Source organism: Vidua macroura, chromosome 5, assembly GCF_024509145.1.
Source record: "Vidua macroura isolate BioBank_ID:100142 chromosome 5, ASM2450914v1, whole genome shotgun sequence".
NCBI lineage: Eukaryota > Metazoa > Chordata > Aves > Passeriformes > Viduidae > Vidua > Vidua macroura.
In genome coordinates, this window is record NC_071575.1 from 43,680,115 (window position 1) to 43,705,943 (window position 25,829).

Consider the following 25,829-nt stretch of genomic DNA (forward strand, 5'->3'; position numbering starts at 1 on the left):
AGACAAAGAAGAGCCACTGGAGCCATAGGAATAGATGGAATGTGTACCAAGATATATAGACACAGTGGTCAGCATCATCAGTGGTGCTATCAGGAGACTGGCAACTTTCTCTTTGTGATATTCAGAATTAGAATGCTAATATGTTAGGAGGTTGCATAAAAAGCCAGATTTTGGGGATGAGGAAATAAAGTTTCTAATGCAAACAATTGCAATGTAGCCGTTGAAATAACTTCACATTGTAAAATAAGTTGTATTGCTCTCAGTGTTTTTGAGATGTGAAAAAAAACTTCAGTGTTGTGAAGTTATTTTACTCTAGAGGAAAACTGCGTGTGTTTTAATTATGAAGAAGCATATTAAGTTGAGTGGTAGTTCACCATTTTCCCAAGGTGAGTCTTGTGTATTCTGAACAACCAACTTAGTTTTAAAAAACTTAGCTTATAGATTCTTAATGGAAACTAGTGCATAGCTCGGAGACACTTGCCATGGCAATCAGAATGTTCAGGGCTTTTTTCAACCTGTGAACTTAGTAAGCATCTCGGGCATTGTCAAGAGCATATCAAGGTGTAGGTTTTTTCTATTTTATGAAAAACAAATGAAAAAAAATCTCCAAACTGTTAAGTCAAAGTCATATCTACTTCAAAAGAAGTAAGATTTGAAGTGTTTTCTAGTCCTTCTGTTTGAGTTAAATTTCTGTACAGACCTAAAGAGACTTCGTATGAATTTAAAGCCCAAGTGTCATGACATTCTAGATTGAATTGATTCTATTTTACAACACAGGTTCAGGTTACAAAACAGCTAAGGAGGAAGGAAGAAGAGGAAAACTGTGCCTGCAGTAAGGAAACTTACAGCCATGTGAAGATGAGAAGTTTTGTGAGGTTGGTCAGCCTTGTAATTTCAAGCATTTGAATTGGAATACTCAAAAGAAATAAAATCAATTCATTTAACATGTACAGCCTGAAAATTTTGTAAATTATTTTTCTTTTAAAATATGTTAGTTTTCACAAGTGGTAGTTTAATTTTACTTTTATCATTGCTGTGATTCCCACTTAAATAGTTAAAATAGCAAGGAAGAAGTAAAGGGCAATGTATTTCTTGCATTGAGCTCTGTGAAAGTTGCATTTTTCAAGTAATTCTGACAAATTTTACATTCATTTGAAGTGTGGCTACATCAAATTCTAACAATATAAATGTTTTTCTTTGTTTCTCTAAACAAACATCCACTTTTCTTGCATGTTATCATAAGCACTGGTGATGTTCCTCTTCTGTAAAACATAGTTGTAGTCCAGAACTGATTTTATTCTAATAAGCTGGAGAGGGAACATGTCTGTTGTTATATGGAAATAACGTTTCTGTTTTGGTTAACTTTATCTTGTAACATTTGCTGCGTTGTATAAGGGGAAACTCAGGATTTTACAGATGAATTTTGCTAAATAGTGCTTATCTAAAGTCAGTGTTTAATGGAATGTATGAAAAATACAGAGTTCTTGAAGTTTGATGTGAAGCAGACTTCATTACAGCAAAGATAACTGGAGGTAAATTACCTTTTTTAACTCATAAGAAAGTAAGATTCACCATTCTGAATCAACACTGACTGATTCTTAAAAGGAAGCAGGTTATAACATCTTTCACATGTTGCCATCAAATGTTGAAATCAAACAAAACAGAGCATTCTGATTTAATACAGGATATTAACTTTTGTGTAAATTGGTTTTTTTTTCTATCTAAGCTATTAGAAGCACTATGGCTTTTGCTATACAAAAGATGATATTCATGATGCAAGTTCAGGTTTTAATAGCAGTTAGAACTTGGGTTATGTGCACAAAATAAAAATACCTTCAAACAGGAGAGGATTTTGTTTGGATGCCTACAAACTGCTTTTTTAATGTATTTTTTTGATCTTGCAGAAGAGCTGTATGTCCAGACAGAGGGCCAGAAACAATAAAACTAAGCAGAATTGTGAAGAAAAAATACAGTAAGTTGGTATTTGCCAGAATTGCTGTGTTTTATTAAGGAATTCTAGAATATCTTTTCTTGATGAGCCAATTTAATTTTTTAAAATTGCTTACGTTGTATATGAAACTCAAATTCCAAGTAATAGAAATGTGGAACTTCTAGAGCAGAATTGCTGTATATGAAACTCCTGTTTTTATATTACCGGAAAACTGCCTCTTCAATTTCAGTCACAACTCAAATGGATGTGGTTTCAGCCTCAAGTAATTTTCTGCATCAGGCAGATGGAGAACAGCTAATGACTAGCTTTTATTCACAGAAGTTTTTTTTTTTGAGAGTTCAAACACAAGCAACACTTAGCTGTGTTTTGGGGTTGTGGTTCTCAGGGGCTTATTCAATAAAAGTTGTTTGATAAGTCTATTCATAACTTAGGAAATGAAGAAATTATCTGAAGAGGTAAAAACTGCTTGGTATCTAAAAAGCTATTGTGAAGGTGTGTGCATTTTCATTTTACTCAGTTTGCATGTAAACATTGTAAATGCACTCAAAATACACATTTTGTTAATTTCCCATTGCATTAATGATTTTGATGAACAATCAAGAACTAATATGCTAAAGTTAAGATCAAAATTTTGTTCCTTGTTCCACAGGTAATATTTTGCATGACAAACAAAACAAGAAAGCTTTCTCTGTGAAGATAAACAAGGTTGGTTCTGATAAGGAAACATTTGTAAATGCTTTCTTTTATTAGAGCATTTTTAAGACTACCTTCCTGCTTATTTTTAGGGTTAACTTCTATTTGTTAATTTTGGTATGATTCAAACTTTTTTATTTTGTCTCTTTTTGTCTTGAAGTAATTAGAATATAGTGTCAGGTTATATGAGCTTCTTTCTCAGATTACATTTAGTTTTGTGGTGGTAAATATTTTCATTTAGATTAGGCTATTATGTTATAAGATCCTGAACCCTGTTTTCATCCATCTCCTTTCATCCAAAGGAAGATGGTTTTATGTACAAGCTGTCAGCCAAGCTCCATTATATGAAGGTTTTCATTATTTTCAATAAAATATATAGACGTAGTCAACTAAGTAACTTATGTGGGTCTGACATAGACATTATGGTTTGCGTCAGGTTGGGTTTTTTTTAAATGTGAGATTTCTGTCAAGAAGGGTTTCTGTTTCGAGGTTTCTCATTCATAAATATTAGCCTATAAACACAGGATCACCAGATGCCAGATTTATAAGGAGCTGTAAAGGCTCTCATTTGGTTTCTACCATCCCTCCTTTCAAAAATACTTTGTGTCTCTGAGACACAAGTTTTTGATCAGTGCTTTCTTACTCATAGTTAGTTGTACCTGTAAATGCACGTGCATGATAAATTTAATTCTGCAGTGCAAATGCCATCATTTGCCATCATTCTGTCTTACTTGAAGTTTGAATATTTGGAGGAAAAGCTTTGTTCAAGTCCCTGTTCTGGCTACTGCTTTGTTTCATGTAGTATGGGGCACATCCTGCATATTTTCAGCAGCTGATGGCCTGAACTGTAACTTCCGTTTGGTGCTCATTACACCATAGTTGTCAGGGATATTGTTAGCTCCAGTTTGCCCCTTCTAAGTCAGGTATTTGGAAATTTGGGTTCTGTTGCCCTGTAAACTTCAAGTACCTTTCACTGCATTAAGGGGGTTTTGAACTGGAAAGATATGGCTTAGATCAGCCACTAACGTGATTTCATGGCTGGGGAATGCTTTCATTTTTAGTTTTACTGATTTGGTGAAGTGTTTAGTAGCATTAATGTCTCAAATAGTACCTGTAGCAAAAAAAAAGGTGCATAAACAAAAGTAGAACCATTAAAAACCTTCAGGAGGAAGCACAGGACTTAATTATGCAAGAAATGTTCAAAGTTTAAAAGAAAGCCATGATGTGCTAGCAACTACTTCATAAGGATATTTGTGGAACATCTGGATAGTTCTTTTAATTGGAGGGAGAAAGGTTAATATTAAAAATTTATATTATTCTTAGAATAAAACTTAAACCAAACAGTTTTTAGGCAAAACTTAAAATTTGTACACTGATAAAATAGGGCATTTTCCCTGCAGAAGCAGCTCTGTGTGCCAAAGTTTGATGGAACATACAGATAATAACTGCATATTGAGACATGTATTCTTGTACATCCCACTGCAAAGTTTATTTCTCATTTTTCTGAATTAAAATTACGGGAGTATTCTAAACTCTTGTTCTAAAATACCAGTACTAGGGAATGAACAGGAAAGTTTTAGTCAGATTTGAGGTGGTATGAGCCCTTAAGGTGCTATGACAAAAATGGATCAATGTAGGTATATATTATTGTGGGAAGAGTATCTGGAGGACTATTGATGGTTTGTTGTTGGGGTTTGCTTTTTCCCCTGCAGGCAATGCAGTGCCCAGCAGCAGAGCTCCCTGCATGCCTGCAAATGGCAATGGGCCAGCACACAGAGCATGGCTGGGCCTTGTTAGCAGCATAAAGTGGTGTTGGTGGTAGTATCGTTTGAAGTACAAAGTGGGTTCTGAGTGTTGTGCCTCTGTAGGGCCCAGTAACTAGACACACCAGACAAATTTCATATTCTCTAATCCTACCTGAGGGCAAAGGTGAATCCCAGCTACCCTCATTAGGTTTTCTTGTTACTTGAAACAAAACATTTGGTGAATTGCTGTGCAGGGGTGTGAAGGTGCTTGAACTGTATTTACTGTGATGCATTAGGTAGCAGAATTGTGCAATAATGAAGATCAGGCTTATTTATTCATAATGTCTGTGTGAAGTATTAAAGATTTTGCTTTATATAAAATATGAAGTTTATCTGCAAAGATCAGTTGTTGAAAACTTGGACACTGAATAGAGAAAATTTGTTCACTGTAACTGCAAATATCTACATATACCTATGGAGCTATTATGGTGTCTGCTTTTTATGAACTAAAGTCTTGCTGACCTAATTTAATTTCAATGCATCTTCATGTATTTAGTGTTAATTATTTTATTTTGGGTGTCTTTAATTCATAATTTATTTTTTGTGTAGCCCAGAAGACAGACCTGCTGGAATGAGCGCATCAGAACTAATTTCTTCAGCACACTTCTGGCTGGTGATAGCAGTGAAGAATCCTTTTTTAGCTGTAGAAATGGCTGGTTAGTGTGTACTAGTGCTTCATATAAATTGATGGGTAACTGTATTGTAGATTCTGAAGTTCCTTCTGCTCTTACCTGTATATATACTTCCTTGAAATATTTTGAAGATTGGCAGAGTATTTATTCATTGATGAAGAGCAGTTAAAGGATAAACACAAACATTTTAATATGAGTACTGTTAAGGGCACACCCCAATTTCTGTCATGTGTTCAGCATGAGAAGCACACACTTGAGTATTTTAATCTCATTGATTTAACAAGAGTTTTACATTTAGTTCATTTTTAATTCTTTGCTGAATTGAAGCCTTGGATAGGAAAGGCTTAGCCCTGTTACTACAACAGCAGTTACCAAGAAAGTTAATGGTAAATACCCTGGTTTGTATCAGAAACAATCTTCTTTGTTGTTCTTTGATTCCAAGAGGAATACTTTAAACATCCATGAAGCAATTTTGTGTTAAGCAAAATACTTAATTAAGTCTAATACTTAAGAATGGATGTATAAATAAATTGTTCATTGAATAGATGTAAGAAAAAGAACAGTCTAAAATAATTATTAGGATTATATGGCCTAATTAAAAAAAAAAAAATAAGTACTATGTCTGTATGTTTTTGACAGTCTCTAAAAATGAACTTTTTGCCATGCATACAACAGAATTTATTTGTCAAGGATGTGAAGTTTCTCCATCCTTCAACTCTCCAGCAGACACATTTCATCTCCTGTTTTCTATTCCATCTGCTTTATTTATTTAGGACTTCTTTTATGTTTGCTGAGACTATGTTTTTCCTCTAAGCAATAATCAATGCATAGTTTAATCATGACTGTTGAAAGTTCTAATATAGTTAAACTAGAGTCCTTGGTAGGAGCAGTTACTGGAATGCAAAATTATCATAGTACAAAGTTACTTTTTATAACTCCTTGTATGAAATTTGTCTTTCAGTACAGAATTCACAGAAGTCAATTCAGGGATCAGACAGAAGAGACAAGAACTGGAATTGTCCTGTTCATCTCTGATTGCTAGAGTTGAAAGGTCTGTGTTTTGGATTCATAGTGGATCTTCATACTTCCAGTTTGGAGTTTGATTAATTCAAATTGGTCTTTAGATAGAATATAATTTTCATGAGACTACATAGTGTTTGCATTTAACTTGTTCATTTTTTGTGTATTTGCTGCTTGGTGTTTTTATGTCAATAGATTCTTTTCTGCATGTCTTAATACTTTTCTGGTACTTGTGACAAGCATAGTAACTCCACTGACTTGTGCATCTTAATATGTCACCTTTTCACAGAAGTGTGAGTTTGAATGTATTTTCTATTTGGAAGGTAATATTCAATGAGCTTTTAAAATTATTTTTGTCTCTAGATATCAGACTATGCTTGCTTTAACATCAGTCTGATTCTGATTTCCCACACTACACTATTTTCATGGCTTGGTTCTATCACTTTTTCTGCAACCATTTATAAAAAAATCCTGTTTGCATCTAAAAAGAGCTAACAGAAGTTGTATCAAGTGAAACAGAGAACATAAAATAATTCTATGGATTTTTTTGTCAGAGAGCAGATGTGTGTTAAAGCATGCCCTAAGGATATTTTTGTGAGTATAAAGCAGAACCATAAAAAGAACGGATTTTAAAATAACACAATAAGAAATTAGTTCTATGATCTTAATTTCATTTCATATCTCTTTGCTCTTTTTGGTATAAAAAAAAAGATTAAGTTAAAATTGCAAGTGAAGAATTTTAAAATTATAATAAAAAATTGCATCTAGGATTAAAATAATAAATCTATTACATGTACATTTTATTAGGAGAAGTTTCATTCCAACTCAGCGATAATGCAAAAATTGTATCTCTAACTAAACTCTGTTTTTGCCCAAGGTTTTCTGAGGGAGTCTGAATAAATATATATATTTTTTTTGTTTGAAGAAAAAAATAAAAGGAGTATTTTCTAAATTCTCATGTAGACTATTTCTCATTTTTCTGCAGAAAAGGTTGTTGTTCTGCTGAAGTTCTAAATCAGCACTCAGACCCTTATTTCCAATGCTATAACCTACTACTTTGGACTGGGCTATTACTGTTCTATATTTGACTTTAAAGAAAGCCAGATGTATATTGCTTTAACATAACATATCTTGTTCTAACAGTTTTAATAGATTAGGCAGTAAAATTAATCTGAAATTAAATATGACAAGGAAAATTTTGTTCACTGTCAGCTTTGTGTTTCTGTCCAGCTCTGTTGAAGTTAAAAGGATTGTAGTTGCCTAATGTGTTTTGGTTTTGTGCATTGTTTCCAAGACTTGCTGCAAACAGCTAAAACAACTAATGTTACTGCTTTTGCTTTTACTTTGCAGTGTTCCTTTAATATCTTACGGAGCTGAAGCTGAGACCTTTCTTCTCACTTCTTCTGCAGTGGCTGGAAGAGTTCTTCCAACAAATATCAGGCCTTTGGAAAACTTTGGTAAACTTTTTTTTTGTAAGTTTTCTTTATAGCTCATGTGGAGTATTGTTAAAATATGATTATCAGAAATCAAACAGAGTTAGTTACACTTAATGAGGAAAAAAAATTGTTTCGATGCACTTTGGTACAATTTCAAAGTCAGCTACGTAATTTCTGAAATTGGAATACAGAACATGAATTATCCACCCCAAAGCTGGTATAACTTATTCTTTTGAAGATTAAATTAATGTGTATTTATGTAACTTAATTCAATTTCTAATTGCAACATTTCTTCCATTCATGCTCTTCTTTCTTCATTTCCTATTGTTCGAGGATAAGTCTTATTTTGATGCATTATGAATGGCATATTTCAGAGGCATACTGTGCAGTGTGAGGAACAAACCTTTCTAGCAGAGAAGAACATGAAGCAGTGAAGTGTATGAATCTCTTTCAGTTTGCTTAGAAACTCTACAGGGCAAAACCTTGCAAAAGAACTGGAGCTCCATGGTCTGTCATGAAAGCAGCAGAAGACAAGACATGGAAGGAACTGTCTTCCTCCAGTTACTTTAACAGCCTCTGTCGCCATACTCAGCAAGAATGTAGTTTTGCTTCCAAAAAGCTGCACAAGTTCAAAGAAGTGGAAACAAAGGAGTCCTATTTTATAAGGCTTGAGTTAATACCTTCTTTGAATTGAGAATCACACCACTTTCACTTGTCTAGTAGGCAAAGAGATAGAACAGATTTGGGTCTCCTGGCTTATGAAAATTGTGTAGAAATAAATTGCTGGAAGGAATTAAGTAGTAGAAGGATCATGAAAAAGTTGCATTCATATTCTTTATTCTTTTTAAAGGTATGTATTTCACCTCCACATTTCCCAGTGAAAAATCGATAGGTTGCTTCCTCAGGTCTTTGATGTTTGGCAGTGCAATGTAACTGAGCCTTAACCATTTTGCTTCTAGAAATATACTTGTTAGCTTGTACCTCTTGAATTCCCTGTCTACTTTTCCACTTCTATTGTCAAGCTTTTTTGTTAAGGATGCACCAGAAGCATTAAAAATTATGTTTAGAAAAGAATCTTGTCAGTTGTCTTGATTAGAATTTTGATACTTGTACTGTGGACAAAGATTGAATTTTAAGATTAGTGCCAACATACTACAGCGTTTTAAGATTCAGAGTTTTAAGTCATCTTCACATTTTATTTAAATATGTTCTATTGATAAGGAGCATGCAGGAAGTAAGAGTCTTAATATTTCCTAGTAAAACAAGGGGATGGTGGATATGAAGATGTCCCTTGAGGATTTTAGTCACATTTACTCACATTGAGTGAGTGTTCCTACCCCATTTAGTTTTTATATAACATCTGAGTAAAAGGACGACATACATAAGAAAAGATAAAGTCAAAGATAAAGAGAAACCTATTCTGGATATTATATTGTTAGAGATGCACAGCAAAAAAAAAAAAAAAATATAAAAGGACACAGACTTTTTAAAAAGGTGGGGAAAAGGAGAATGAAGAAAATAAATGCATTTCTAAAAAAACGCAAATTGGCTCTTTCATTTCTTACTAAATTGTGCCTGAAACACAATGCATAAGCATTTTTTATTTTCTTTTTATGCTTCTCTCAACTTTTGGTCTCACCTAAAGTGTAGTTTTGCATCACAGTAACAGCTGACACTGGCTTCCAGGGTTACAAGGAGGCATACAAATATCAATGATGACCATATAACTGTAGTTCTGAATCATCCATGTAGCTGCTGCAGTTTTAGTAGTCTGTTACCATTAAATAGGCTGTTTTACTAACTTGACCTGAAAATGCTTTAGTGAATCTACAAATACCACTAGGATTTATGCTGGCATTATGAAGTTTTTGTGTGATTAAAATATTTTTCAATAAAGAGTCAGTGAGCTAAAATGCCTTTTATTTGGTCCAAGTCCAAAGCTTGTGAAGGTTTTCTGTTAAAATTTTACAAGCATGCTAAAAAAGGGTTTGTGCTTCACATATAGATTTTGAATGTACTAGAAAAATAGCTCACCTTTTAATTCTGTCCAAATTCCCACATTCCACTTGTGTTCTGCTGGGATTTTCTTTATTATTGCAAGATGATTTCTTCTCCCTTGAAGAAAATTATCACAGATATTAAAATTTGAAATATCATATAACATCTGACTTGATTTCCTGACTATTGTAATAGCCAGGAAAGGCTATTGAAGACATATTTAGTCTGAGACAGCCACCTGTTGCTGAGTAAGTGCTGCTTAACCACTGTAAAGTCACTTCCGTAACAAAATGATTGGTGAGACTGTTATAGTAGATACCCGAAATAGTGTCAGTCACCTGAAATTTCTCTGGAAGTTCTTTACCATCGTGTTATTTTCTTTTAAATACATGGTACCTTCTATACAGTTGATGTTGGTTTTCATTTTCTCAAGTGATTATTTGATCATTGGACATGCAAAATCCAGAACCAGTACATTTTTTTTTAATGGGCAAATTATTGTGTGTTTGCAAGGAAGGTCAGAGGATGTGATTGTAGTCCTGTGCTCTTTTAAAAGCTAGCAAGATGGTTATGAAATTCATTCTCTTGAGATTATCGTTTGCATTTAATACAGTGATAGGTTTTTTTGTTCTGCTGATAAAGTAGTAAGTGGTAGAAAGAGGCTTTTTTGCAGTTACTTAGTTTTCTTATTCCAATCTTACTTTTCTAAAATATGTTTGTGAATACATTAGCCAAATATTTTACTGTAGCAAAAGCATGGGAAATAATGTACAGAGTTAAAATCACATGTTTGTGATGTGAGAGATTTATTGCAAAATCCATAGCAATTAATTAATCTTTCTTAGTTTGCACTGTTTGTGTATGAAATTGAAGCTGTGAAAGAATTCATTTTAACACCACATCCTTGCTGCTTCCTGAAATCTACACAAAGTATGAAACAAATTAACAGACATCCCCAGAAATTAATTTAGTTCTGAGGTATTACATTCAAGTATATTTACTTAATTATCATTAATCTTTAATTCCTGAGCTGTCCACCAGAAGCTTTCATAGCTGACAGTGCAGTCTTCCCTGTGCAGTGAATATAACCCTTAGCTTCCCTACCAAGACTTTTGTTGAATGGTAGATGGCATAAAATAAATTAGTGCGGTATCAACATAAGAGCTGAGCTGCTTGCTAGGTGGGCCTTAGTCATTCCTTTTTTTGATGCACTGTAGGCTGCACACTGTAGGTGCTGCTGGCACCTCGGGTATCTTGTGGCAGAGTTTAAGTTCAATTTGCCCTATAACTGGTGAACAGGTGTGCACTGTCATTGCTGTGTCTGATCAACTGCTGTGCAAGTGATCATCCACTGATGGCCACTGGAAAACGTCCCTTTCTCTAGTACTGCACTTCACTATAAACAAGCCTGTGTTATAGTGTGACAGGAACTGATACATGCTAACACTGCTGTGTGGTTAATTCATTACTTTTCTAACAGCTGAAGCTTTGAGCTTTGAGCAGCCATTTCAAAATAACAAAAAACAGTTTCACTGTGCATGCTATCACTGTCCATGTAGCCATGCCAGCACTGCTTCTAAACTGTGTGTTCGTATGTCTGATGTGTCACTTTACCTTGTTTCTGTTCTTTAAAACAACCAGTTTTCATTTAAAAAAGAAAAAAAAGCTGTGGCAATATTACATACTAAATCTTAAATTGTATTATTTGATTATCTCTTGATATATCTGTTATGCTGCAGAAGGCCCTTTTATGTTCTTAAATATGTTCAGATAAATGGTTATTATCAAATCTTAATGTCTTCTGTTTTTATTAGAATCCTTAGGCAAAGGATATGCTGTTGCATGTACTCAAGAAGGAGAAGAGAAAAAGGAAGCTTCTGGTTCATCTGGTACTAGAGGAAGTAGGAGGAAATCAGTTGCTACTACTCCTACAAGAAGGTCTGCACGAAATAGCAAAAACGAGGCTCTGACTCAGTCTCGCAGCTCCCCTCGATCAAGCAGTTCTGCTTGCAGTGCCCCTGAAAGCAATAACCCATCTCTGAATAAAACTCATTCAGAAGCAGAGAATGCTCCTCCAAAACGCAAGTCTAAAAGAGGAGTTAAACAACAAACACCTGCAGTTAAAAAGAAACTGAGAAGTTCTACACGTTCTGAAAAATCACCCTGTGGCTCAGTGGAAGATGATGACATTGCTGAGCCTGAAGCAGTCTTAACTTTAGATAAAGACCACCAGTTAGATAATGAAAGCAATAATGCAGGCCTCCCACAGAAGAATAATGTAGAAACAGAATCTGCTAATGGATTGGAAAGCTGTAGTGAGCATGCAGAAATTGAGGAAACTATAGAAGAATGTGACAGAGATGAAGACACTTCAGGCAATGCAGATGTTAGTTTTTCTCGCCAAGAACCCCCAGTACTAACTTTAGGAAGTGAAAGTCAGGAATTTAAAGTAAAAGATGTTACTGAAAAAAATGCAGATCTTGCCAGTCAGGACAATTGTGAAAATACTCTTGAACAACTGGAAACAGTCGCTAGTCCCAAAGATGATGTATGTGACCATACAACTTCTGAAAAAGTAGATCAGACATCATGTAGCCCTCCAAAAGAATTAATGGAGAACATAGAAACTTTGACAGAAGTAGATCAACCCATAGCTAGTCCAGAAAATGAATTGTTGGAACATTTGGAACCTCTGGGAAAAGATCAGCCATTGGAGAGCCCCAGAAGTGAATTGCCTGAGCATCCTGAAGCCATGGAAACAGATAATTCTGAGACTGAACTAAAAACAGCAGTAGACTGTGCAAATATGAAACCTGTTCAAGATGAAGAACCAGATGCATTAATACACAGTATTTCTATGGACAGTATATCAGAACAGCCCTTAAAAGAGAACATTTCAGAAAGTGAAGAGGGTGGAACTTCAGAGTCACCCCCAGTAAATGCTGAACATAAACATTTTGGTGAAGATAACAATGAAATGATACCAATGGACTGTGACTCATTTTGCAGTGACCAGAATGAACCTAAGATTGAGCAGTTGCTACCACCTGAAAGTACAGTGCAAGGAGAAGTGAACTCCTTACAGTGTGACATGGGAAACTCTGTATCTGCTTCTGATGAAAAAGATGAAACTGTTCCTCAAGCAAGAGAGTGCCAGCCAGAGCTCAAAAAAGAGAAAAAGGCTCGAACTAGAAGATCTAGATTTCACTCTCCATCGACAACTTGGTCTCCTTCTGGGAGAGAGGGCAGGAAATCTCAATCACCATCCCCTAAAAGGGAGACAACTGGAGACAGGAGCTCACGATCACCCAAGAAGGTAATTGTGAAGGAGGGAAGAAGATCCTTATCTTGTTCTCCAAAGAGGGACACACTCAGAGATGAGAAAAAAACACCATCTCGATCTCCCAAAAGGGAAGCTGTCAGGGAAAGCAGGAGATCATCTTCTCGATCACGAACTAAGGATTCATCTCCAAGGCGAAAATCTAGGTCTCGAAGCAGTGATAGAGATAATCAAAGAAGAGATCGTGGTAGAGAAAGAAGAAACAGGAGGTGGTCTAGGTCACAGTCACGCTCTAGATCAAGATCACGATCTAGGACTAGAAATAAAGGTTCCTCATTCACTAGAAATGAGAGGGAAAGTCATTCACCTCGATGGAAAGAGAGATGGGCAAATGACAGCTGGAGAAGTCCCAGAGGAAATGAACGACACAGAAGAAGTGATCAAGAGAAACAGAATGAAAATCTTAAAAAAGAGAAGGACAATAATACAGAAAAAAGCAGTGATGATCAGTGTTCTTCAGATAAGCAGAGGAATGACTGTCCAGACTGGGTAATGGAGAGGATAAACTCTGTTCCTGAAGTCAGGAACAGAGAGAGAGAGAAACCACATTGGGAAGAGGGCAGGCATGATAATGCAGGACAGCTTTGGAATAAAAACTTTGGTTCGGGTTGGATTCCGAATCGAGGGAGGGGTCAGCGTGGCCGAGGTGGCCGTGGCCGAAGTGGTTTCATGTGTGGAGACCAGAGTGAAGGTCACTGGCAAAACAGAAAACCTCTCTCAGGGAACTCAGATTGTTCTGGAAATGAAGCTTCAAGGTTCTCAGAACAACAGCCATGCAAGCGTAAGAATGAACAAGAGTATTCGTTCGATACACCTGCTGACAGGTCTGGGTGGACATCTGCATCCAGCTGGGCTGTGAGGAAGACTTTACCTGCTGATGTGCAGAATTATTATTCGAGAAGGGGACGCAATTCATCAAGCCCACAGTCTGGATGGGGAATGAGACAAGAAGAGGAGACACCTGAACAAGGTATTAGTGGTTTTGAAGTATAATAGCTTAGTCACAGATGCAGTAGCTGAGCAAAATCCTGTCACATTGTCCTGTGATCTGATCTGCTGATAAGTTCTTTAAAAAATTATTTGAGGTGAATCCATACCCTTTTTGCAATATGGAGGGGTAAAGGTGGAGTTTGGTGATTTCTTGTATTTTGATGGCTTCTTGGTTCAGGTTTAAGGACTCTGCATCTGAACAGTCATGCTGTTATTCACTATTAGAAGCTGAGAATAGTACAACAATCTCTGATAGCTGAATAAAACAGGCTAGGTTGCCATCATGACATGGTCCTCCGGGGCAGTCTGCTTTTGCTGACCCTGCTTGAGCAGGGAGGCTGGACCAGGGAGTCTCAATAGGTCCCTTCCAACCTCAGTGATTCTGTTATCGCATTATCTTTAAAAATGAGGATTTGGGCTGACATGCAAGGCCTTAGATTGCGATCCCTGTGAATTAGATGACAGGGTTCCTCAAGGAAGGGATTCTAAGGAAGGACATCTAAATTGCAGCCTATCAATCATTTCTCCAAACTAATTTATTGACTTCTGGAAGGCTTGCTGCTTGTGTCTAGGTTTTAAGTTTTTGGCTTCTGTTGAAGACAAGATGGGATATGAAAGTAATTTATTTAAGAAGTACTACCTGCTACCCCAAGAGGTTATTTTTACTTCTAGGTTTTGCCTGTTGTATCATTATGGGGTTTTTGAACAACTCTTTCCGAATATGAATATCTCTTAAATAGTTTGAGGATGACTTAGTGCTCAGTGTGAACAATCCCAGCAGAGTATTTCTGTAATTACCAGAACTTTACAGTGAGCGTGTGTGAATCAGGAGCAGAGACTTGCTGATGTAGTAATGTGTGACTAACCTTCTGCAATTGCAGAAGGTAAATTTACTGGGTAAATTATGTTGTCTTCCTGCTCTTTGGTGAAAAATTTCAGTGTCATTGTGATGAAATAATTTATTGGATTTGGTATGGGAACAAGTAGAGGAAACAAAAATGCAGGCTTTCTTAGTAACCTGAACTTTTTAAACTTGGAAACTAGCATTTGGTTTCATGGCATATGTGGTGGTGAGTGCTGTGCAGTATCTTGAAAATACTCAGAATATAGAAAGCTTTTTGATAATCCATCCTTAATTAAGAGTTTAGACACCTGGCTCCCATTTTGCTTTATGAAGTACAGAATTTCTTTTTGATATACTGTCTGGTTTTTGTTTTGGCAGATCCAAACCTCAAAGACCAAGGCAACCAGCAAAATGATGGTTCTCAGTTACCAATAAATATGATGCAGCAACAAATGAATGTAATGCCACAAGTGAATGCACAGCACCAACCTGTGAATATCTTCCCATATCCAGTGGGTGTCCATCCTCCCTTGATGAATATGCAACGAAATCCTTTCAACATGCACCCTCCAATGCCCATGCATCTCCCTGCTGGAGTGCCTCTCATACAGGTAGCTGCTCCCACGAATATTTCTCAGGGATTACCTCCGCCTCCACCTCCACCCCCACCATCTCAACAAGTCAACTACATTGCTTCACAGCAAGATGGAAAACAATTGCAGGTATGCTTTATCAGAAGCCATGGCAAGAACAGTTGTGAAATAATACCAGTTAAGGATTCTTTATCTTGAATACTTGCAGTTTCTTTCTCTCTTGCCTGTTTTCTTCCACCCTGCACCAAATTTGAAGTGGAAGCATCCATGAGCATATGGGTTGTAGCTTTTAAAAAAATAACAGCATACAACATCATAACCAGGTTTCTGTGGTAATGGAATACTGAAAAATTTCATCAGTGTTGTCCATTATCTTTTTTGTGTTAGAAGTGACCTGCTTCCAAAACTAAATTTTCCCCTTTCAAACCTGATTTTTAAGCATTTTAGGAAATGCTTGAATACCATTTCAGCAGCATGTAGGACGTGATCTAACTTCTGTGTTGCAGTTCTCATCCCATGGGGGTCTATCAGCAGAGGAAATTTGCCAAGTAGTGCATGGCACCCATTGTTCCACACTTCCATTCTCCAGCTGTCACCATCTCAGTGGCTTCCCCCCACACACATTTTTTATTCTGTTTAATCTTTTGAGCCTTTTTATTAACAATTTCTGAGGCCTCTTTGATTTTTTACCTGCTTATCTGATTCTCCTGGTTTGCATGCCCTGTTTGAGACCTAACTCCCACTTTATTTCTCCAGTTTCAAAAAGACTCTGCCATGCTTAGGGCAGGTCACACCATCTTTTTATGACTCTCAAGATACCTTTAAAACAACTCTTATGTATGTGAGCTCCTCCTGTAGCTGGCTGTTTATATTAGGAGCTTTTGTATCAAGGAAAAGAATATGAACAACTTGGAGGAGAGCCCATGGCCCTGCAAGAAGATGTAGTGCTGCATTTATGATAAGTAGAGGGCTCTTCAGGAGATGACTGGGGTTTGTGCTTTTCTTTTGCTGCTGCCTGTTCTAACCTAAACCATTTTCCCCTACATTCCAGGTTGAAAAAGTGAGCAAACGATTTCTAACCCTCTGTTTTGATGTATCATCTCTAAAGATCTGAAGTGAACTGATAAATGGCCTACATTGTTCTTACTTTTCACTTTTGTCATCTGTTTATAGTCATTAACTTAGAACAAGGAGAGTTGAGTGCTGTGGGAAATACTGAGTGGGGTTACAGGCCATATGAAATAACTTAATACACTTCAAAGTAAACCAGCAAGGCACTGCTAGAACTAAAATGCTGGTAGATTTCTTGTTGATTTAATTAATGCCTTCTGTCTTAATTAAAATATTTTCACAGTTGGAAATCCAGATGATTTAACCTACAAAAATGTAAGAAGTCAGAACATAGGCTTCAAACCTCTGAAATGAGTATTTAGTGCAGCAATAAGTATGTTTCTGTAAAGACAGTGAATTGCTGCAAAACACAGTTACCTGTTGAAAAGCCCATGTTACACTTTTTGCTCTTACCTGCTTTTGTGGACTGGTGTCCATGAACCTGAATGCTCTTGCAGCTGCTGCTGCTTTTTCTTTGAGCTTTCATTCAACAACCCCTCAGTGGTAGCACAACAGAAATGACTGAATACTGCAGGACACCATCTGTCCTTCCTGTTGAAAGGAAAATGAAGACAGCACACTGGTGAGCGTTAGCATGCTGATTATAATAGCTCTATTTCTATGTCCTTTCCAAAGAGCTCAGATTCCTGTTTCATTATTTTCCATCTAGATAAATGCAGATGTGTGAGGAGTAATGGTGGTGACCTGCAAAAAAGCAGTGTTTAGTGTAGCCTGCCAGAAACATGTCAGGAGGATGTTCTGGGCTTTTGCTAAAAATGGCCTCTATCTGGAGTCTGAGAGCTACTTAATTTCTCACTTCCAAAGTATGTACAGTGCCTTTTGGTGATGTTTGGAAATGGCCAGAAAATGGCTTTTCCTGAAAAACAGATCCTGGTACTTCAGCCAGCATTTCATCTCTGCAAGTTCAAGCTGATAACAAACATGAAAATATATGTTTTCTAAGCAGCATCATTATGATTCAGGAATGCAAGTGTGGCTTTGGGTGGTACCTTTTGCATGCGTGTTTAGGTGCTGATTTTTTTTAGAAAATGGTTACTTATCACAACCCTGTTTTGTAAATCACATTGATTCTGCAGCCATAAACTTCCTTTCCCCTGTACTAACACACTCTGTGCCTGTTTGCAGGGTATTCTATTACTGGGATCAGAGCTAGAAAATGGCAGCCATTGTGGTGACATGGAAGATGCTTTACTTTTCAAGATTTTCTTTATGTTTTTTTCTTTGAATAGATCTAATGTAATGTATGTACCTTCCATAATAATGGGCAGTGTGGAAATTAGGTAATGAATCAAAGCATAAAGTATTTGTGCTCGTTCTAGGGCAGCTGAGACTCCTAGAAAGGCACACTGCCATATAGAAAAATAATGTATTAACTACTGATAACTTTTTAAAACAGGGTATTCCAAATGCTTCTCATGTAAGTAACAGCATGAGTGCTACAGCTTTGCCTGCTCCAGCAGCAGTCCTGGGAAACATGGGAACAGTTCAGGGACCAAATTCAGGTAATGCAACGTCATCAGGTCACATGAAGAGCTCTAATGCAGCTGTAAAACTGGGAGAAAACAAAGCAAGTGTAACAGTGGAAGCCAGTGCAGATAGCTCGAAGAAGGACCAGGCAAGTTCAAAGTTCAGCATATATTTTATATACACTGTTTATATATTTACATTAAAACATATAAAATTTAATTTTTATATAAATGCATTCTGGTGTACTAAAAAAATAGCAAATTATGACAATAACCCCTCAGTGTAATATACTTGATACCACCATGTATGTAATATTTTTGTGGCAGCCATAGGGCACAGATTAGCTTCTGACTCTTTTTAATGGAGTCTTCTTTAAAGCAGCACTATTATAAATATTACTTGAATTGCTGTGGGAAAATGTTCTGTGCTTAGCAGAGCACAGGCAGCTCCCATGACAGCTAAAATGTGGTTTGGAGGGGTGGTTTTCTAATCTTCTGTAGCAACCTTTTTCCTATTAAGTTTTATCTTGTGACTGATAAAGATACATAGGCAGTGAAATAAAACACTCAAGTTTGTTTTCTCTTCAGAAATTGTTAATTCAAGAAAAAGCAGCACAAGAGGTCAAGCTTGCGATTAAACCTTTCTACCAAAACAAAGATATCACTAAGGAGGAATACAAAGAAATTGTGCGGAAAGCTGTAGATAAAGTAAGTTGGTCCAGTAATCCAAGCTGCACACATTTCACCTTGGGGCAAGCTTTGGGGTGGGTTTCTCGTTTTTGTGGGAACAGCTCATAGTTGCTGGAAAGGGCTAAGAGGGAGAAGCAAAAATACCTTTCTTCTTTCTCCATCCACAAGAGCTTTCTTTGGCTTCTCAGAACAGAACCTGGTTATTGTGTGGAAGACTTGAATGGGAATTCAGAAGTATTTGGGAAGCAATTGGAAAGTATTAGGAGTTTTAAAATATGTTTTGCCTGGGATGGAAGAATCAAAAGGGTCGGGAAATAAATGAATAATGTGGGACTGCGGCAAATCAGTGGAAATATTTCAAACATTTTTGTTCTTTAAACTGTTGCAGGTTTGTCATAGCAAGAGCGGAGAAGTTAATTCTGCAAAAGTGGCAAATCTAGTGAAAGCATATGTAGACAAATACAAGCATTCACGGAAGAAAAATCCTGAAGAGGCAGTCTCTTGTGAAAGGAAATAGAATATGTTTTCATTTTGTAGTTTCATTCTATCTGCAAAGTGCAATTTCAATGAGAACTGTTAACTGAAAATTGTACATGACAGTGATTTGAATTTGGTTTTGATAAAACTATTTTTCAAGGTAGTGTATAATGTTTTGTTCTAAAGAAATATAGATCTGCAGGGCAACTTCTTTATTCCTTTTTAAAAACAGATTTCTAAAAAGAATAAAGGTGTAAAGAAGAATCATTAGGTATATACGGTTGTGTGGATACTTAGATGTACAGCATTTTGACTTGAATAAGAGAGTGCATTAACTTAGAAACGTCGAGTATGTTGGGTTTGGAAAAGGTATGTACAGTACATGTGATCAGTCAGATTAAAGTAAAATTTTTCTTTTGATTGCTCCCTAATTATAGCAAAGATGAAACCATTAATTGCCTTGACAAATATTTCTAGTGTTAACTGGACAGGCTGAATGCAGGGGTTAAAATGTGTATATTAAAAAAGCACATAGAGTTGTCTGAACACAACTGTTTAGATTTCAAAAAGAAAAGTCAAACAGTAAAATGTGGTGCCCAAAAGCATGGGTGCTGCACAGCTGTTGTAACACCAAATAAAAATTATGCTGCTTGGTATTGTTTGTGATGTTTTTCAATTTGTTTCAAGATAGTGGGATAACTTGAATAATTTTTATGTGTTGAAAGCCCTCAATCACCACACACTGATAACCTCAGTTTAGGTTATGCCCTTAGGCTAGCAGGAAATTAGTGTACCAAAGTTAGATGTTCAGAAACAGAAAAGTTTCTTCTTCAAGTAAAATCAAGAAAGCTGGAATTTACTGTTAGGTTCTCAGTTGACCAGAGACTGCCAGTTGTGCCAATCTCAGCTGCATAATACTTTTCTCCATTAATTAGGGATTGTGGCATGATTTCCAGACTGGAATTGGTGAGCCCATGCCACTGGAAGCCAAGTGTCTTCCTGCTTCCCTGAGCACAGGAGAGAGGATGAGGTACCACAAGCATTCTAAAAACAGCTGTCGGGTCACTGAACGTGCCTGGGGAAAGCTTACACCTCAGGTAAAACCAGTTTTACTGAGGCAGCAGCAGGGAGGGTTGCTGGAATACTGAGATCACCATGTGCTCCTTAGCAAAAGAACAGCTTGAGATCCTTCCCAAAGGAGCCTTACTCTGATTTGTTCCCTTACTCTTACACAGTGCTATTAAAATCTTGTCACTAACCCTCCAGTCCTGTTGTGCCGTAACAGCCTTTGGTGTTGCATCAGCCTGGCTTCCGCTCCAGCCCAAAGCCTCCTGGCCCAGAAGCAGGAATAAAACATTTTAACAGAAGGTATCAGTTGAGTTTTCTGAGGAATTATCTCTTTGTTGCCAGTAGTTACCTGTTTTTGGTAGAAAACAGTCTCACCTTTCAAGTAACTTTTGCAGAAGCCTGAGAGATGATATAAGGGATATCCACCCTGTGTACACACTTGTGGTGTAGAGAGAGGTGTGAAAACATGTTTGTAACAACAGTTGATTGCTTGGTTTTAACTATAACTTTCTGCAGACTTAATGAAGCATTTGACTGTCTGTCTATATTTATTTTTGTGTGCCTAAATACAAATGCTATGTAAATTAGAAACAGATATAATACATTTTCTACAGTCAAGTCAGGTTTTAGGCTTTTCATTATACTCAGTTTTACATTACGATACCAATTTGTAAGATCTCTTGAATTATTTTAATCTAAAATTGGTTAGCACTTTTTGAAAAATGTAGCAAATTGCTATATGTATCCTGGTTTATCACGCCATGCATACTTTATTACATTTTTCTTCTCTGAATTTTGGATTTTAATCACTTTTTATATCTTTTTCTAGTCTATACAGTTGAGCCTTGCTATAAAGCTCCTTTCAGGAGTCACCTAAGTGTTTCAAGGGTTTTTTTTCCTCTTTTGGAAGAGAGGTGGAAATTGGGGGAGGTGGGAAGAAACAAGGGAGGATTTGAACTGGGAGAAGGGAGGGGGTCATTATTTTTTTGTTTTGCAGCTCCTGGATGGAAGAGAAGCTGTCACTGGCTGCCACGTTGTTGGGCCAGTGACTATAGTGATGCTCCACTGTATTTCAAAACCTAATAAAGAATACCAAATAGAGTAGCATGTGATCAGTAACTTTATTTTTTACAATTAAATACTTCAGAATTTATCAGAAAATATGCAGTTTGTTACAATTTCTATGATGAATTAAAGAAATGCATTGCCTTAATCTGTAGACTCTGCTCCTGTTTCTCCTGAAAAGCAGCGAGGTCTCTGCTGATGCAGCTACATAAGGAGGGGAGTACGGCAACCTCGGAGTCCTGGTTGTGTTCCAGTAGGATGAAAGGTGTATTTCTATTTACTGAAACACCCTCTACTGAAACATCCCAACATGCACCAGCACTGAGGGCAGAGGTGGGGAGCTGAGCCCCCTTGCTGCCTCCAGGGTAGTGGTATTCCTTCAATCCAAACTACCCTGTGGGAAACAATTACAAAAGTGTACCTTCTGTGAACTTATGCAAATGAAAAGTGTTTTCCTTGCACCTCTTCCCCTTTCTCACTGTGCATGCTGCTTGAATGTCTCATCCTGAAGATATATCTTTACCAGCACGGTGGCTGTCCAAAGTCCACAGTACTGTGTATGTAGGCTGGAGTGCTGTCTACTGAAAAAATACTCTAAAATTTAGTTTTGTGTAGTGTTTAACAGTTTCTAATAAATTCTTTTCTCTCAGCTGGCAGTGTTTGGTTTTAAATGACTCTGGCTCAAGTGGTGTGGTTTGGAAAGCAAGGTAGCTCCTGTTCCTTCTGTGCACATGCACTTATCTTGTCAAGTGTTGTCTGGCCACCCCCTCCTTTACATCTCATTTAAGTTAGTCTTTACCCTGCCTTGCCAGTCTGCAGGTGCTCCAAGCTAGAAAAAGCAAACGCAGGTGGCAAAGAGTCCATTCACCCTGGGACTTGTGAAACATCGAGGAGTTGAATGTTGCTGTGGGAAGCAAATAGGGCAGGCAGGATGCAAACCCTGGGCGTGCCCTACACACAAGTGCCACCTAAGCAGGGAGCAGCTTCACTGAAATACCCTCGGGGGATTTTAGTGCAGGAGAGCTGGCTTGCCTTGGGATCAAAATTCCAGGCATCCCTTTGCTTCCAAGAGTTACTTCCACTGTACCCTCATGAGGTAGCTCCATAGGTAAGGTTTGCACAGGTTTGAGAGTTACAGTTAAGGAGCTATGTTGGCAACATTTTTCATTATTACTATACCTTACAATAGTCACATTGATCAATAATTGATAAACAGTAGAGATGACAGTAAGGACAATAAAGTGTATCACCAATTTCAGTAATTGAAGAGTACTAATTATGTACTAATCACTAGGTTAATAAGAAAACCACCAAGAGCACAAGTAACTACTTGTATAGAAGGAGATGAAGCTCTGGAAAAGAACAGGCTGGGATCTGGAACTTGACTTTAACTTGACTCTTCCAATATCACTCACAACTCCCAGACTCATCCACCAACAATAAAGCTCAACCTGATCCTCATTGTCTTGCACTGTGCAGTAAGTACAGGGGCTGACAGCAAAAAAGTCAATGCCCATTACACATGATAAATATTCAAAGCCAGAGAGTAATCCAGCACAAACTACTGCAGGAACCAAACATGAAATTTTGGCAGCAGGTTGTCACATAATTAGTCCTAAAGTTTTGAAGAAATTTAAAACCCACTGAGTATTATAAGGAGCATCATTCAAAAATAGCCAGGCATTTCTTGATCCTTTGGTGCTGTAGCAAGCATTATGACAGAAAATAACTCATGGAAGTCAGAGTTCACTGTAAATTCCAGAGCCTTTTACAAAAATTCAGGAGTTTGAGGACTAGGAATGTAGCTTACACATGGACTTGTGTCAAGGCCTGAAGCTGGAATCGCAGGGCTTTTCCTAGAGGACTATTTAAACAAATATTTCTAATAACAATAGAGCCATACTTGGTACTCGAGAAATACAGCACACACCCCATACAGTGCAGGCACTGCAGTTATGTGGGTTGGGGTGAGGGATTCCATCTTTGATGTGCTGTGGGTCAACTACGAGTTTAGTAGCAGGTCAGTTGCCTCAAATTTCACAGGAGCCCACTAAGGCCAGCAGGAAAACGAATGAGGGTGTAAGCCCCTGTCCTAGAGAATGTGTTTTGTACCTTGTGATTCACCACGTAACTCTGTTGTAAACAATAAAAACACAGAATGTCCTGTCCAAAGGTCAGGACAACCAGATATTGGTGTAAAAGAAAAGTTTGCTGTTGGCCAGGACAACAACTTTCTTGTGGACATGCAGGCTCAAAACCCCCTAAGAACAAAACCTACCTACTCAAGATTGCAGTTTGCAGACAAATCCACCTTAGAACAGCTGTCCAAGAGCCACCCAACATGAGAGCACAAGACAGCCTTTATGAGATGATTCACCTTTATGAGAATTTTGTTACTTTAATATTGCATTTTGATTCACCTGCAGTAAATCAGTTTTTTTCAAAGGTATGGTTATCTTACCACAGACAGGGAGAAGCCAAGACCCAAGGGATGATTCTGATACAAACAGGTGAAAAACAGCAGGCTTCTAAAACCAAGATGGCTTTGAAGTAGTGGTAACTTAAGAAGATACTGCCATCCCATCACAAACTGGCGATAACTTTACTCATTAGAGTCAACCTTGAATTGTCTGCCACTTGAAAATGATTCATGAATTCAAGCCCCTCTGTGAAATCCCCCACATTCATTCCCTTAGGGGAACCACTGTGCTAATTTTGCATTAATTGAAATTTGGTGAGGAGGGAAGAAATTAATGAACCAAAACCAGCTCCAGGCAGCTACTCTGCCCCTGCAGAGCTGCAGCCCCACCTGCTGCAGGTACAGCCTCTGCCACACAGGACACTGAGCAACCTTTTGGCTCCCTCAGCTTGCTGCCTCTGCAGCCTGCACACACATCCCCTGATCCAGCAAGCCAAGGGACATCAGCCATGGAGCTCTCTGCACCCACTCATGCAAGGAATGTCCAACAGCCCAGTAACTACCTGGTAGAAAAGGCAGAGGAGGGAGGAAGCGCAATGGGATGAGTACGCATGTCCACCACAGCTGTTGCATGTCAGCAGATCTTGGGCTGTAACGGGAATTGAACTCACACCTCTGGGGCTTCTCCCTCCAGGTCACCCCCCCTTAGAAGTTTGAAACTAGCAAGAAAAAATGAGAAGAGTGTGTTTTTAGTAGTAATAAAATGATTCAAATCCAGAATGAGCTTTGCCCCAAACTGCAGGTAGGCAGGCAGTAATTAACACCAATGGCTGTGCAGTTCTGCCCTGCCATCACGCTCTATGCAAGGAACACCAGGAACTGCATCATCAAGCACAGCTGAGCATAAAGTAATGGAAAAAAGAGCTCATCTAGAGGTGATCAACTGCAGCACATTTCCTCCTTCCAGGCAAGGGTGCTGCAATAGCTTTCAGTGCAGTTAGACCACAGGCCAACAAAGTGTTGTGTTACTGTGAGGGCTGATGACTGAGGAATAATGTTTACTTCCGCAAGAGATGCTTTCAGCATCCTTACTATGCTGCAAAACATTTTGAAGGAAGGAAATGTAACTGTACATACAAGAGAATTCCTCATTTAAAAAATACAACTAATCTGTAATCAGAGTAATATAGTTTTGCTTTGGTTTTTTTTCTCCAAAGAAATTTATACTCATCTTCAAGAAGATGCTGTAGAGCCAAGCCACAACAAAGATTCTTTATGACTGTGCTCCAGTGAGATGATGCTCACTGGAGAGAACAGAACATTTTCCATCAGTTGTAATGGGCAGTGGTAACACTAAAGTAATCTATAATAAAGAAAATACATATTAAAAGAAATTTTGCAATTACCTGTTTTCAAAAACATCTGTAAGGGTCGTATACTGTGTATTGTGTAATATGAAACGTGTGTTGCCAGTTCTTCCCTCCCCTCAATGAGCTTTCACAAACTGGGTTTGTCACAAACTTGGAGCTGTGAAGAATTAATTGATGCAGACAACAACTCTGCATCAAACTCCCCCATATTACTATTATGCTAACAAGCATAAAAAAAATAGATGACATGGAGCTGAGCCATGACACTGCAGGAAGTGCAGTTACACCTCACCAAGGTAATTTTTGCCTAATGGCACCTATGTTCTGAACTGGGGCACTCCCCTGGAGCAGTGAGCCAGGAAGTACTTCCCAGTGAAGCAATGCCTGCACACAAATCCATAGCGCAGACCACAGCTCTCCACCACAGGCTGCCAGTCAGTCATGGGCACTGGGCCCCGTTCCTCACCTGGGAAATGCCCCAGGAAACCAGGGCAGGTTTGCAGCCAGCGGCTGCAGCATGAGCTGTGCCAAGCTCTGCAAAGCACCTGCAACAGAAACACTCTGGCAGGGAAAGGTCCTGCTCTGCACCCCACATCCCTGTAACGTTACGCTGCTCACATGGAAAACTGCTTTCCTTGTAAGATAGCAATCCCAAGTAAAGGGACTTCCACAGCTTCCCTCCAAAGAGTGCTCTCCACCTCATTTTCTCCATTTGTAATTCCATTATTCCATCCTCTATTTCCTAAACTATTAGAATCCCTTATTTTCTGTATCTCTAAAATCACATTTTGCCATTTGTAAATATTTTGCCCTCTCAGTCACCATGGAAAATTATTCAGTC

The 25,829-nt window shown here is 37.8% G+C and overlaps 1 protein-coding gene across 7 annotated transcripts in view; it reads left to right on the forward strand.

Moving 5' to 3' along the window:
• SCAF11 (SR-related CTD associated factor 11) overlaps positions 1-21,848 on the forward strand; it is a 50,097-nt gene extending 28,249 nt beyond the window's left edge. For 5 of the 7 annotated variants that reach the window (XM_053977562.1, XM_053977558.1, XM_053977559.1 and 2 more), the window contains 11 exons: positions 778-875; positions 1,905-1,972; positions 2,601-2,656; positions 4,999-5,105; positions 6,043-6,132; positions 7,452-7,558; positions 11,350-13,845; positions 15,088-15,431; positions 17,830-18,048; positions 18,488-18,607; positions 18,978-21,848. In XM_053977562.1, coding sequence (XP_053833537.1) covers positions 778-875; positions 1,905-1,972; positions 2,601-2,656; positions 4,999-5,105; positions 6,043-6,132; positions 7,452-7,558; positions 11,350-13,845; positions 15,088-15,431; positions 17,830-18,048; positions 18,488-18,607; positions 18,978-19,106 — 3,834 coding nt within the window. In that variant the 3' untranslated portion in view covers positions 19,107-21,848. The remainder of the gene's footprint in view (positions 1-777; positions 876-1,904; positions 1,973-2,600; positions 2,657-4,998; positions 5,106-6,042; positions 6,133-7,451; positions 7,559-11,349; positions 13,846-15,087; positions 15,432-17,829; positions 18,049-18,487; positions 18,608-18,977) is intronic. The other 2 variants (XR_008437103.1, XM_053977561.1) reach the window with 2 other exon arrangements.
• Positions 21,849-25,829: the final 3,981 nt, after the last annotated feature.